Source organism: Saccoglossus kowalevskii, chromosome 13, assembly GCF_978046115.1.
Source record: "Saccoglossus kowalevskii chromosome 13, keSacKowa6.1, whole genome shotgun sequence".
NCBI classification, from domain to species: domain Eukaryota; kingdom Metazoa; phylum Hemichordata; class Enteropneusta; family Harrimaniidae; genus Saccoglossus; species Saccoglossus kowalevskii.
This window is the reverse complement of record NC_140653.1, coordinates 28284174-28298121: the sequence shown is the minus strand read 5'-3', so window position 1 is coordinate 28298121 and position 13948 is coordinate 28284174. Positions and strand designations below refer to the sequence as shown.

The 13948-nt window shown below is 36.2% G+C and overlaps 1 protein-coding gene across 1 annotated transcript; it reads right to left on the bottom strand.

The window, feature by feature from the left end:
- Positions 1 to 359: 359 nt before the first annotated feature.
- Positions 360 to 13850, bottom strand: LOC100377443 (BTB/POZ domain-containing protein 2). Its single transcript, XM_002740382.4, has 4 exons — positions 12589 to 13850; positions 7108 to 7195; positions 5264 to 5410; positions 360 to 4445 (listed from the first exon to the last, which is right to left on the bottom strand). The coding sequence occupies exons 1-4, from the start codon at positions 13617 to 13619 to the stop codon at positions 4287 to 4289; spliced, it is 1425 nt and encodes a 474-aa protein (XP_002740428.1). The 5' UTR covers positions 13620 to 13850; the 3' UTR covers positions 360 to 4286.
- Positions 13851 to 13948: the final 98 nt, after the last annotated feature.

Below are 13948 nucleotides of genomic sequence, written 5' to 3'. Positions count from 1 at the left end.
TTTTGCAAATTGCGATTCATTCTGCAAAACATATTAGCGTAAATAATTATGCATATGTGTTTTAGTTCACAACGTTGGTATTTAAGGATTCACAGACCGGATACCAGTCGCAATTTTCAATCGTGACGTTGGCGGCGTGCTCACAAGCTCATACTTAGCTGCGAGCCGACTCCCGTGAAGTTTTCACCGCATTCGCAAAAACACAGACTTTCATGCCCTGTATACGGATTCATTTGCATGTTCAAATCCCTACTCACTGGTAATTCCAATCCGAACCTGAATCAGGGGCTAACTTTAGCATCATCTTCCTTTCATATATAGGGCAAGGCCATGTGATGATATAGCGCAAAACACTTGCGTAATTTAACATTCTGTTTATTAATCATAATTAGCATATCAGCATAATCATAACATAGCTGCCTGTGCACTCAACAGCGTAAATACGAACACAGTATCATATACTGGACAATTGTTAAAAACCCAACTAAATGAAAAGATTCATTTCTTGAAACACACAAAGGGTCAGTCAATATTACTGAGAGGAGGGAGAAGTTGCAAGCTTGAGGCAGATAAATGGTTCATTTTTGTTTTAAAATCAGTGTAATATTTCAGCCGCACACCAAGACATTTTTCTCACACACCCACCCACCACACAGACTACTGTAAATGTATTAATTGTTCACCAGTTTTTAATTTCGCTATTTTTTGATAATTAAAATTCACTCGATTGCATCCATGTGAACATTCAGAAAAACAATAGAGCTCATTGTTCCCCTGCCAAGTTCGTCAACCTGAAACCGAGCGAAATTACTCAAAACATCAAAATAGTGAAATCAAATTCCAGTGGAATTAAATTGTACATTATTTGTTGACAGATTTTTTTTTATTTGATATCAACATAGCCTCTCTCCATCCTTTTCCAGCATTACCATATTAGGAAGGGGTTTGTGACTGATTTAAGTTGGTTATTTTCATATGGTTCTCCGATTCAAGGGATCATTTTGAGCAATTGTTATCTAGTTTGGGGAAAACCAACTATGCAAAGATACCAAAATAAGCATGGTGGGAAAACATTTGGAAAATTGTCATTTCTTCTGACATTTGAAAATTCAAATCTGACCCTCATCCACACACAACAAATCAGTTAATTCAAATCAATGTACATCTTTCCAAATCCGACTCCCTAAAAAAAATAAGACATCAACAAAATAACTTATAACTATAATATTCCCCATGCAATGAAAAAAAAAAAATGTTTCCCAGAATGCATCATACTGGATTAACAAATCATAACAATAATGTTCAAAGAGTTTCCAATGTTCGAGATGGTTGCTTCAAAACCTCTATCATTCAACAACAACAAAATTAAATTGCACCCCCTCTAAATATAAAAGATACAAAACTTAAATTATAATTATGGGTCTCATATAATGTTCGTTATGAAGATTCTCTCCACCCTCTGAATCGAAAAATCCACACCAATAACATTTCATTACCATGGGGATAATCAAAATTAAATTCAAAATAAGTTGTGCGTAAAGCAACAAGTACATGTGCAAATAGTATGCACACAAAAAAATCATTCAAATATTACAATAATAGTGAAAAACAATATTTTCCAACATGTTTAAAACTTTATGTAAATTTTACTCGCCCTTGTCACAGGTGCTACAAGTATTGTCAACTGGAAAAAATACTGATCTGCTGATTATGGCTAACAGAGTTCCTCTCCTTGTTGGAACGTAACAAACTAGGAGAGCCGACAGCTGTTGCCATTTTTATTTTCATCAAAGTGTCAAGGCCAGACCCCAAAAATAGCTCTCCCTCAGATTCTGTGCTCATCAAATTATTTTTTTTCAATAGATTGCTGGGGGACATTTTCTTTTAAAAGTTTCATTTTGTAGTTATTCACGATACCAAAAAACAAGATCCAAGTGTCTGCAGTAAATAAGTTTTTCGCTGAAACTGACCATTCACAGCCATCTCTATGAACCTGTACATGATCGTGTTGGAAAAAGGTGCATTTGACCTCATGTAAATTGAATGATTTGATTGAGTGCGCCAAGGAGCTACCTTCCTCAATCAGTATTCCGGTCACAATTCAAATCAATCAATTTTGTTCTCTTACAGTATATCAAGACACAGCTTATCTGAAAAAACATGTGACTTTATATTCAATTTTCCATGGATACCCAACAACAGAGAACAGACAACAGTGTTTAATTTCATCAACAGCGAACCCAGATTTATAGTGGGAATTCTGCCAAGGTATAATGAGCCAAATAGAGACCCTTGGCATCACGTATTTTTGCTTAATGAATTTTATCAAAAGGAAAAAAGCTGTGCAAGTTATTTAAGGGGTCTGGCCAATCTTTAAAATGTACATATGTTGAAAAAAAAGAATGACATCTTTGTGACAGGTGTATGCAATAAAACGAGGGAATTGAGGAGGTAAAGACAAAGTATAAAGAGAAACAAAAAAGTCCAAATTTCAGAAAAGCATGAATGCTGATAAAAGACGCTGATGCAATCATGTTGTATAGATCTAACACCTTATCATGAATTTACAGGATAGTGGACTGACAATCATGCTCGGTTAAGAAAGCACATTCGCAAACCGAATAGCTCATTCTGGCTGCAATAGAAGCGTACCAAATAAACGCTGCTATCAGTTAAATAACTTCTTTAAAGGAAGTTACACAAAGGCATGCAATTCACAGGAAATACAGTACAATGAATATTGCTAGGCATAAATACCACCACAGACAGACGAATGTATGGACAGACAAGGCCACATTTATTACTAAAACCACCTATATTTTCATATTTCCCAAGGCATAACAGAATATGTACAGACAATGAATGCATTTCCACCTTTCTTCTCTGTATTCCCGTCTTACCTACTGTTGTTTCATACATGTAAGAAGTGTTTTGATTGGTTCAAAAATAAAACACCCAATTTCAAATATATTTCATTGTGAATTCAAAATATACTAAAAGAACTGTTCATCCACTTATGGAAGGCCACAAAAAATATTCTTGTAGAACTTACAAATCGAATATCAATCAGCATCCATGAGAACATGTACATTAAAAATCGTCTGCCACCAAAAAACCATGAATACACAAATCAGTAATTAGAATATATCTAGCGAAGAACTTTCAACATTTGACGGACAATCACCTTCTCGCATTTTGTACATTATTTTCTGTGCTAGTCACCCCGCACCCCCCCCCACCCCCAACAAAGATAATGGTCGATTTCAACTATAAGTATCTCCTTTGGCTGAATGCAACATTTTGTTTCATCTCAGTCACCATTATTAACCTTTTTACCACTGGACTTCCTTGCCGATTTTTCTTATAATCTTCAATATTTCTGGAAATAAACCCTAATTTTGGAGCCAACAGACATAATTTAAGTCAATTTTTATTTTTTTCTCAAACAAATTGTCATGAGTATTTTTGTCTCAATCTTCTGCAGACTATAACCACGGACTATTTTATGAATTTGCAATGACAAGAGGTAACTGGTGGTGAAAAGATTAAAGGTACAATTTACATATCTGAACCGACCAATTAGAACTCCAAGTTATGTCACATGCACAAATATATCAGTCTAACCAACCAATATTAATTTAAAAACTTCTTGGTTTCCTTGAATATGTAATATGGATGAGAATATGTCATTTTTATTATTGTTGTTTACTGTATGTCAATGAATAGGTTGGGCTATGATACACCATAAACTGAAAACGCTTTTCTTGAACACTTTGCGGTATATTTAGTAAAAATTTGAGCGACAGTAGACTACTGTCGCTCAAACGATCAAGTTCTTGGTGCTACATGACTACCTGTGATAGGTCCCCATCACGTTGAATGAGACGATCGCACCACAGAATGAGTCGAGATGGAGATAAGAAGGTAAATGGGAGACGCAGACAAGCCGTAAATTTACTATCAAATGTTGCAAAGTTTATCATCAACTAATTCAGTAATGGATAACATTTATGCAACAGATATTTTCAAAATACACCAATCGCCAATCTATCTGTATGTATAGTTACTGCAGCTGTTGTTTTTTTGATAATTTTTTTCTTGAATATTTCTCGTGAATGACACACCAAGTATCAACTCTGTAATGATGTGGAAATAAATGGATATGGCAGAGTAGATTATAACCATGGTAACGAAGTAATAATTGATAGCCCAGCATACATGGAACTGTATAGTGTAACACTACGACAGCACAAGGGTGAAAGTGAGATGACGATCAGGTTTGCACATCAGGTGAAGAAGATTATTTCAGGTATCTGTCCGTCTTCAACCGATGTTCCGTTGTTATTCCCAGCGGCATATGTGAACTGGAAGACTACCTTACCACCATTTGGTGACTCATGGACAACTTTACGCATTCCCTTGGCACCGTAGTGAGAGTCTGGTCCCTATGAAATCCAACCAAAGAAAACAAATTAGTCAATGCTACCTACCAAAAATCAAACTTGTAGTGCAGTAAATCTTGTCAAAATCGACCATGGCTTGGACTGGAAATTATGGTCAGTTTTCAGAGGACCAGATGACTAGACAGCAGATGTGATACAACTGGTTGGTTGGTCGATGCAGTAGATGTGAATATTGGATTTGCGATCAATCAATTTACCATAGTCGTCATTCAGATTTTGCAGGTTGTTTTAACATAAACATCTATGAAGAAATTTTGGAGCTCAATAAATTTGTCGGTTCTGACAGTAGGTCGGCTTATCTAGGGGTCGCTTTTGACAGATTTCACTGTATATTGAATTATTAAAATATTACTTATTTTTGGGCCTGAATGTCATAGTTGAGAGGTCAGCCAATAACATTAGCATATAGAAAGAGAAAGATTTCCAGCCATGTTCCACATGTCAGATTATGTATGGTATTTCATTAGTCGGGTCCAAATAAAATTTAAACAGTATACGCACTACGTGTTGGCATCACACAAACTTCTAAATGAGTATAGCAGATAACAGTCATAACTCTATGGATGAACTGTATTTATTTCACAAAACGCATTGAGCGGGAAGCAAGTAATAGCAATTACTCATACACTTATTATCACATTACAACCATAACACGTTTCACAATGCCCGACTTAACCACACCCCCTTCCCAGGAAATTGATCATATAGCCTAAACTCAAAGATGGCTGGGCCCAGGTACCTTTCCAAAAGCAGACTGGCTACACTGAAATAACTTACAAATCATCTTTTTTTATACTTACCTTCAAAGTGGCGCAGGCAATATAACTGATATTAGGAGTGATTTCTATTGGTTCTTTAAACATTACTCGGAACGTGGAGTCTGACCCGTCACTGCTGAATCCTGTGTCGTATTGTCCTAATATGGTCCCACCTTCGGCATGGATAATCTGGGTGCCAATAAAAAATAAACAAATAACTTTTTTAATTAAGTTCAGTTTGTTTAATTGATTAAACATCAAGGTGGAGTATATTACCGTTAAAATCCTATTATAAACCGCATACCTAATAGTAACCGCACCCCTGATTTCGGCTTCAGTGTTAAAGAGTTCTCAACAAAAATTGAAAACATGAAAAGTACTTATTACTAACCGCACCCCCACTTCAACAAGACCGTGACTGACTTGGTTTCAACCAGCTGGTACATTGTTCCTAATCCTATTCATTTGTTTCGACAACGTGCCTAAAAATATTCACACCTCTTTATTGTTCAGTAGTGTTAGGATGTCAAACACGCAGTGAAACTGCTTTTGTTCTTGCGACAACTTTCGTCAGTACTCCTTATGATTACGTCCGTGTGTTGCAAGTTTTAAACAATGAGCTGTTATCACCGAATAACTGTTAAATTCTTTTTCAATATTCAGTTTATCTTTCAAAAACAACTAATTTCTTGATTTAAAAAAAAAAGTCATGTCGTTTTCCCATGGAAATCAAAGCCAAAAGATCGCACTACATTATTGGTAAATCACTTCCGCGTTTCGTTCACCATGAAGTCGGTGACCAGTCATTAACATATTTAAATGAATTAAGGTGGTGAACTAAGGTGAACACGTGGGCACCATCCAGTATTTTGAATGGTTAATTAGCGACTTGACATATCCGGTCAAGTAACATCTCATGTGCATTCAAACTACATGGCGGATGTCGTATCGATCGTTTACACGTGACCGAAATAATTCGCTTACGGTGAAACTAAGTTGAATTTTACTTGCATTTGATAACAATTCAACGAATTTATTTTTCTTGGGTTATTATAATCACTACTGAGTAATAATCAACAATTTCAACACTTCGAAAACAAGTAAGTTATTCACTTGTGAGCCGAAGCATGGCCGGATTGCTTTAGCATACCCACGGTACCGTACTTTTTTAGTGCCGTACCATGATCATTTTCTACTAAGCAATGCATTAATGTTTGTTTTTATTTGAAACTCGTGTCAGAATATACTTTTTGTTACAAAGAAAATTAAAAAATATAAATGCATATTACATTAAATATACTGAGTATTTATTTCATGTGAAGTTTTTTTTTATGACGTGACGCTTATCACTCTTCCCTGACAACTAAATTGGAGGTACGCTTATATTCAAAAGGTTGTACGATGTATTGTTTGTTTTGTGCAAGTGATGTGGGAAAAAATGACCACACCCATTTAGTGATTGCAATATGTACGTAATAGAAACCGCACCCTGAACTTGAGCTGTTGATCCCAATTTTTTATTTGATACATTGTAATATAAACCGCGGTTTATAATAGGATTTTAACGGTACTAACTACTGTAAAATGCTTTATTCATGCTTGGAATTGAATTGAGTACATGATCAGGGAAAATTAAATCATCAATCAATCATCAAAAATCAGTGAAAAGAAACCCCACACAAAACACACAACAAATCTATTCAGCAAAGATTAATTCCAATTAAAATAAAATATGTTACAGTATTCCATGAAGCATGTGTGATTGATCCATTGAAAAAATGTAGTTTGTTTGTAAGCAAATTAAAAACAGACTGGAGAACTGACAAGAGAAGAGTATCCATTGCTCAGTTAACTCAATATCTATAGATGAAGCAGTGACACGTTACCTGTATATTGACTTGATAGTCAGCTGGTCCGTGGATCGATCCAAATAATCCAAATCCAACTACAAATATCCTCCGATTCACTGTAAACCTGATTAAGATTAAAACAATAATATTAAAATGTCATCATAGATTATACTTTTACATCTGACACCAAGTTGTACAACAATTGCTAAACATGAAATTAATTGACCCCCACCCCACCCAGAGTTCCCTCAAACGCTCCATTTTGTCCATCATACAATTTATTATTATTATATGTCCGCCATTTTGGAAGAGTACTTATTAATAGAGGTCACACAGGGTTTTTTTATCAGTAGAGTAAAAAGTCATTTGTAAAAAAAAAAATACAGCCTCCAGACAACACAGAATAACCATATAAACAATAAAATAGAAGTTTATGTCGAAGAACACTAAAAGTTAACTTTTGGTATCCACCTAACAAAGTGACTGCTGAGATCAAACGTGTCGTTATGGTCACTTTGCATTGCTGTGGGGGACTGTCTGTCCGTATTATGGTACCCCGACACAGTTCATGTACTCAGGGCTGATTCATAAGTATTACGCTATACTAGGCAAGACTAGGCACTGACAAACAAGGTAGAAGCCGTTGAAAAAAAATCATTATTTGTACAAATAAATGCATAATGTCAATGAATAACAACGAAATATAACTTATGAGATTTATTTACATTGTAGCTACAATGAAAAAGACATAATATTCATAAGATTTGAAAAAAAAAAAGGGAACTGTTTTTCTGGCTTGAACTCCAAAGCATCATGGGATATGCGCATTGCGGTATAACAGTTTTTCATCTAACAATACAATTACCAAACTATGTAGAAAGGCCTGTCAGAGTAGATTCACAATACAGAACAGTGGGTGGGTGTATAAAGTCAGATATTTAATCATATTTTTATGAATATCATTAACTAATTTATTTATTTTGATACATGGAAGTACAACTAGAATGTACAATTAACCATAGACCCTCTAAAAGAGGGTCTATGAATTAACATACTATGACCATGGTTCGATCATTGTAGTCAAATATTTCAAGGCAAATCTGAACACCTCATTATATTTAACAGCACCCCAGCTATACATTATGAGCTGGACCACAAAATCTTAAAAATTAGTAATAGTAAACAAATTATGTAAAAATAGAAAAAAAGCATGTATTGTTGCAAAATGAAAAAATCTCAGCGTAATATAACGCCATGAATATGCATAAAATGTATTAAACCAACCCTGTTAAAGATATACCATTTTTACCAAAAATGTGGGTAAAAAAAACACATTTTGAATGATATTGACCTAAGTTATCATCCTACCAAAATTTATAGGACTAATATACTGTAAAATGCTTTATTTTAGCTGCAATTATTTCTCTATATTCATTCCTTCAGTAAATATAGTGAAAATAATATAATTTACAGTAATAAAAGCCGAAATTTAAGCACGTATAAATGTAACAGGAGAATTTGACAACATAGGTATGCAACATCTGTCTCCCCTGCCCGAGTGTGAACAGCTGATTTCATCCGCGAAAAAATTAAAATTAAAAGAATCTGAATCAACGATTTATAGTCCTATAACAAATTGAATCTTGCGTAAAATCAGAAATTTGAGTTGGGTCAAGCTAACACTCGACAGTAATTATTTGTTGAAAAGAAATATTCTTATGGGGAACGCCACTCAGTGACTCTTACAGGAAAGGGCAATAAGGACCTCATCGCTAACAGTAAAGTTTTTTAGATATATAATTGACTTGAATTCAGTGACAATTTATTTTCAAAAAGGCGTGAATGTTTTAAATGAATTTTAAATGATCGAACACAAGCAAAGCGATGGTCGATGTGACCTAGGGACAATAATTTCCCTGAAACACAAAAAATATATTTTATAATTTATTGTTCTGCACCAGCTGAAATAACAATTGTACGTATAAAAATATATTTATGAAAATGATTAATTTGAAGTATGTTGAATATAATAAGAGATCATTGTTATGCATAAATCAGCCACGATTTACGAGATACACAGAGACTCGGTGATAATGTGTATTCCAAATACATTCTATGGTCAATGAAAACTTCCTTTTGAATATATATGCAGCTGAAGGTTTCTGAGGTAAATATTTTTTAAATTTCCACAAGAAAAGAATCACTATCTGAATAAAGTGCATATTCAACTGATTTTACATCATTCATTTTCTCCTTTGTTTACACCATACAGGGTTCTTCCCAGCCCGATTTGAGTGCCGGTCGCTAATTAATATTAATTATATATAATAAGTATTTCTTGTATTGCTGACTGAATGTAGATCATGAATTTAATTTTATGAACGAGTCATGAAGCCAAAAACATCAATGAAGTTTACTACACTCGAGTGCAAGTGCAGATTAAACGAACGACAGTTTGACACATCGCTGCCGGTGAAGTGAGCAAGTTATTGTTCAACTAGGCAAATCCTACACACAACTAAACTTGCAATGGTAATCCTTCGTTCTGTATATTTCTCGTCTTCCCTTCCATTATCTTGATGTACGACTTATTCCGATCAGGTTCGTTTGTTAAAACTAACAGAATGTCAATCGGAGGTTAAAACAAAAGAACATTAGGTCAATGTCACACGTGTACGTTGATTTTGAACAGCGGTGTCTTCTTTCATTAAGGTTTTGTTGTGTTATTTTTTTGCATTGTGTTGTGTCTTAAAACCAACAAGGACAATAGAATGATGGTCCAGTGGCCGACATCCTGCGTGTACCATAAACAAATAGAATAGTGCCAGTCGCTAACTTTTTGTCCTGGTCGGAAATTCTGAGTGCCGGTTGCTAGGGACCAGCGTGGGCAGATCCCTGACCATACAACTGTATTTTTTTTTGTTTGCTTGTTATGGTTACAGGAATGCCATGAAACATACGCTACATGTTGATGCTAAAACATTTCTGGCATAGAACTTAAGATTACGATTCTTGGAGAATAGGAAGGCCGTATAAGACCATGAGTTTTGGTCACTAAATGTAGTACTTGGTTGACAGATTCAAAAAACTGTAATTACGAATACTATGTTTCCTCTATTCCAAGCGCATGTCCAATAAAAGTGAACATAAACATGAACATGGAAATTGTATTTATTGTATGCTAGACCATTGAAATACGGCTTATTTTGACCATTTCTAGATCTGATTCTGTCCTTTACAAAAATGTATGTGCTTTTAATAGAGCAAATACGGTACACATTATCTTATTCGCTCTAAACGTAGCGCATACGTTTATGTAAATTACAGAGATGTTACTATAGTAAAATTAATTCTTCAATAATTCAGTATACTACAGCATCCTTCAGATCGAACTACACACTTCTACTATAACCCAAAGATCAGTCCTCCAGATTGTGTCCATTTCGATGGACATGACATCATGACAGTTGCACTTGATGAATGGCAATTTAAAAAAATATGTAGAATGCCATTTGGTGACCTAAAAAAATCTGGCTGGCGACAAAACTTTTGTCACGCATAGTAGACTTGACAGCTTGTCAGCTCTTGGCAGTGGCGGATCAGGGGGGGGGGAATGCCATCTGGATTACGCATAGCTTCTCTTCGATTTTCGCTCCGTAATGTTAAGCAAAGCCCCCCCCCCCCCAATACATTTTGCTGGTTCCGCCACTGGCTCTTGGTGGCGCTTTTCTACCCTCAGTTCAAAACTTTGCATGTGCAAATTTTATTATCCCTCATATTTAATTTTTTTCAATATTTGTTATGAAACGACGTCCAACGATTGCTTTAACTTTGAGGGCTGTGGATGTAATTCTGTAATTCGCTATTTAGATGTCCTTTTATAGCGCCCTCTATCTACACAGCATATATGACATACAATCAAGTGAGGCAATTCATCAAAAAAAATAATAGCTGATTTACAAATGGATTTTAATATTATCCCTTAGGTACCCTACAGTGAGTTGAACATTAGTAGAGAAGAACAGTGTGCTCTCTCTAAGCTGATATGACTCGCCACTGATGCACAATGATTTACTGTGATGCAACTAGTTGTGCTGATTCACTGACAGGTTATTATCACAACAGAAAATATATACATTGATACAGTGATCTTGAAAAACATTTTACTACCGTACTTCCCCGGTCATAAACCTGTTTCTAGGCATAAGTGGTAAAGTCCAGCTCTCTATTTCTAGACATTTAATGAGTTGAGGGCATCCCCGGTTATAGGCCCAGGGTGTTTCCGGACGTCAACGTTGGGTTAAAATTTGTTAAATTGTCATGTAAAAGGGGCCTTTCTTTGCATTAAAATCATGAATGGTATGGTAGTTCTCTTGGTTTATGCTTTTACAAGTGAACTCATTAATGTCACTGTGAATGGCGAACAACACAACATAGTTTGCACTTTTTTCTGTTCTGTTATTACTCACGATGAACCCAATATTGCAATACTGATTCAGAAGTAATCCACATCTCTGATCAGTAGCTTTCGAAACGCAAAAAATATGACCATCGTTTTACCCTTTCGAAAAATCCACCACCGAGACTATCGTGAATGGCATGTGAACATGTAAACAAATTAATTAGGATTTTAGGACCCTGGGCATATGACCAGGGAAATATGGTATTTAAAATTATGGAATTAGTAATTTGGTAAAATAAAATTCATATTTTATAAACATTTATAACGTATTTATCCGGGTAAGAGCTCAGGGACCAGAGTATGGAAAATTGCCAAAAATTGGCGTGGGCCTATGCCCAGACAACCCCTGAAAAAAAAATGTAAATTATGTAAACAGCAGTGAGCACGCTGCCCTAAAGACAGAATGCGAAATTACCTATTTTGCTGTCACAGCTATTTTGCGCTCACCTATCATTTTACGCAATGGACAATTATTTTTCAAGAATGGTTATCAGAATCACAACAGACTGCAAGGAAGTCAACTGTTAATACAACGAACAAAAAATAGTTTTTTTATTACAAGTGTAGAAAAAGACCCCCCTGGGCGTATGCATGACCTCAATTTCTTTATTGTATCAATATTGGGAGGGCGTTTTCCCGGGCATGGGCTCTTACCTGGTTAAATATGGCAATGTAAAAATAATGGAAATCAGGGACAACAACATTTTTGTTTGTGCTTTAAGTCACCTATAACAGTCGCATACCATTTTCATTCATTTTTACAGCAGAACCAGGAAATAAGTTGCAAGAAATCCCTGTTGTATGTTTTGCCTGCAGACCCAAACGTATCATTTTGTTACTATGTGAACAATATATACATGTACATCGAAGGATTGGCAGCTTCCGTCCCATGTTCCACATAGGTGTTAAGTGTGTTTGTTTTCACAGAATTTGAACGCATGTGGTGGCGGCTACTACCACCCTTTAACCATATTGAGTACAATGCTATGAAATCAAAGAAGCATGTTCATGTACCAAAACAACAACGACAACCATCATCATCAAATGGAACTTGCCTGATTCTGTCGCTTGTACCACTGTATCCCCAACGTGTCTCAATTCCTAGAAAACGTTGAATGGTCTGTTCTTTTCCTGTGAGACAGCAACGAGGATTGTCAGGAAATTCCACTGTAGGTTTTGGATTAACTGTGAAATGTAGGAAAAGACTGACCACTTCTCGGTCTGTCAATATACCAGATTGGGCAGCTCCAGAGGCGAACTCCTCTACTGACATGAGGGGAAACCGAATTAATTTTAAAGCGTGGCCTAGGACAAGTCTTTTATTTTCTGGAGTAGGACTCATTTGTTGTCGGTGGCACTCTGCATTCGCCCAACGTACCACAGCAGTGAATAACTTGCACTCTTTAATACCCAAAGTGTCTCTTTCTAACACAACACACAAAGTTTCCAAGTCAATGTCTGTAAACCCCTCAGCACTCAGGGCTTCAGATGTATTTTTGTCTATACTTTCTAAGCAAAGAGCAGCAAGTTGGGGTTCATCGAAGAGTCTAGCCTGTGTTAGTAGCATAAATGCATTGTCAGAGCTGAGATTTCTTTTTAGAAATTCAACGCATGCTGATTCCAAAGCTGGTACAGCGTATTTTTTTGCAGTATATAAAGTAGTCATGACAGTTTCCGGGCCTATCTGTACTTCGTCTGAATACAGGAAACGCAAGAGAGCTAAGAAAGCGGCGGGTTCGACGTCCGGGAGTTCGACTTCGGCGGATTGTGTGGCCATGCCACCGTTGAACATAGCATAAAAAACAGCACTGCCGACGGACAAGACGAACTTGTGAGCAGGTATTCGCTGAGTCTGAATTCCCTTTCCGACGATGAAGTGCACGTCGCTCAATATCTCGTTGTTGAACATGAAGGTGAAGCGTTCTTTCACGGTGGTTTTGGTAGCTTGCCAGTTGTAAGGAATGGGTTGTTCACCCGTAGACGGAGCGGCGGCGATTGCCAAGTTCGGGCGTTGCTGTTGATGTTGTTGAAGTTGCTGCTGAGGAGTTGCGTTCAGAGGATGGTTGCTTCCGACAGCTCCAGCCATCTTGGAAAAAAAACACACAGAAAGGATAGTCGCAGCGCTTGTGTGTTTGGTTCACAAGATCGCCAAACTTGCATCAAATATAACCAGCAAAATCATAAATACAGCTGCTAGAACATCATTGAATTAAACGATGAATTCGCCGAAGAATGTTAACTGGGACTACAGAAAGCGGTCTAGCAATAACATGATAACCTCAACAAACATCCCCAGCGATCCAGCTTTAGTAAAGTGAAGAGCTATTCAGCGCATGCGCTGTATGATTTAAAGCCACAACACTAAAATATTTAGTTTCCATAAGAACAAAGAGACACTATTTATCAATATATTTT

Coding starts and splice junctions, on each gene's coding strand:
- LOC100377443 (XM_002740382.4), bottom strand. CDS start 13,619: ATGGCTGGAGCTGTCGGAAGCAACCATCCTCTGAACGCAACTCCTCAG. Junction 7,196..12,588: donor GGTACAAGCGACAGAATCAG/GCAAGTTCCATT, acceptor AATCTTAATCAG/GTTTACAGTGAATCGGAGGA. Junction 5,411..7,107: donor ACTATCAAGTCAATATACAG/GTAACGTGTCAC, acceptor ATTGGCACCCAG/ATTATCCATGCCGAAGGTGG.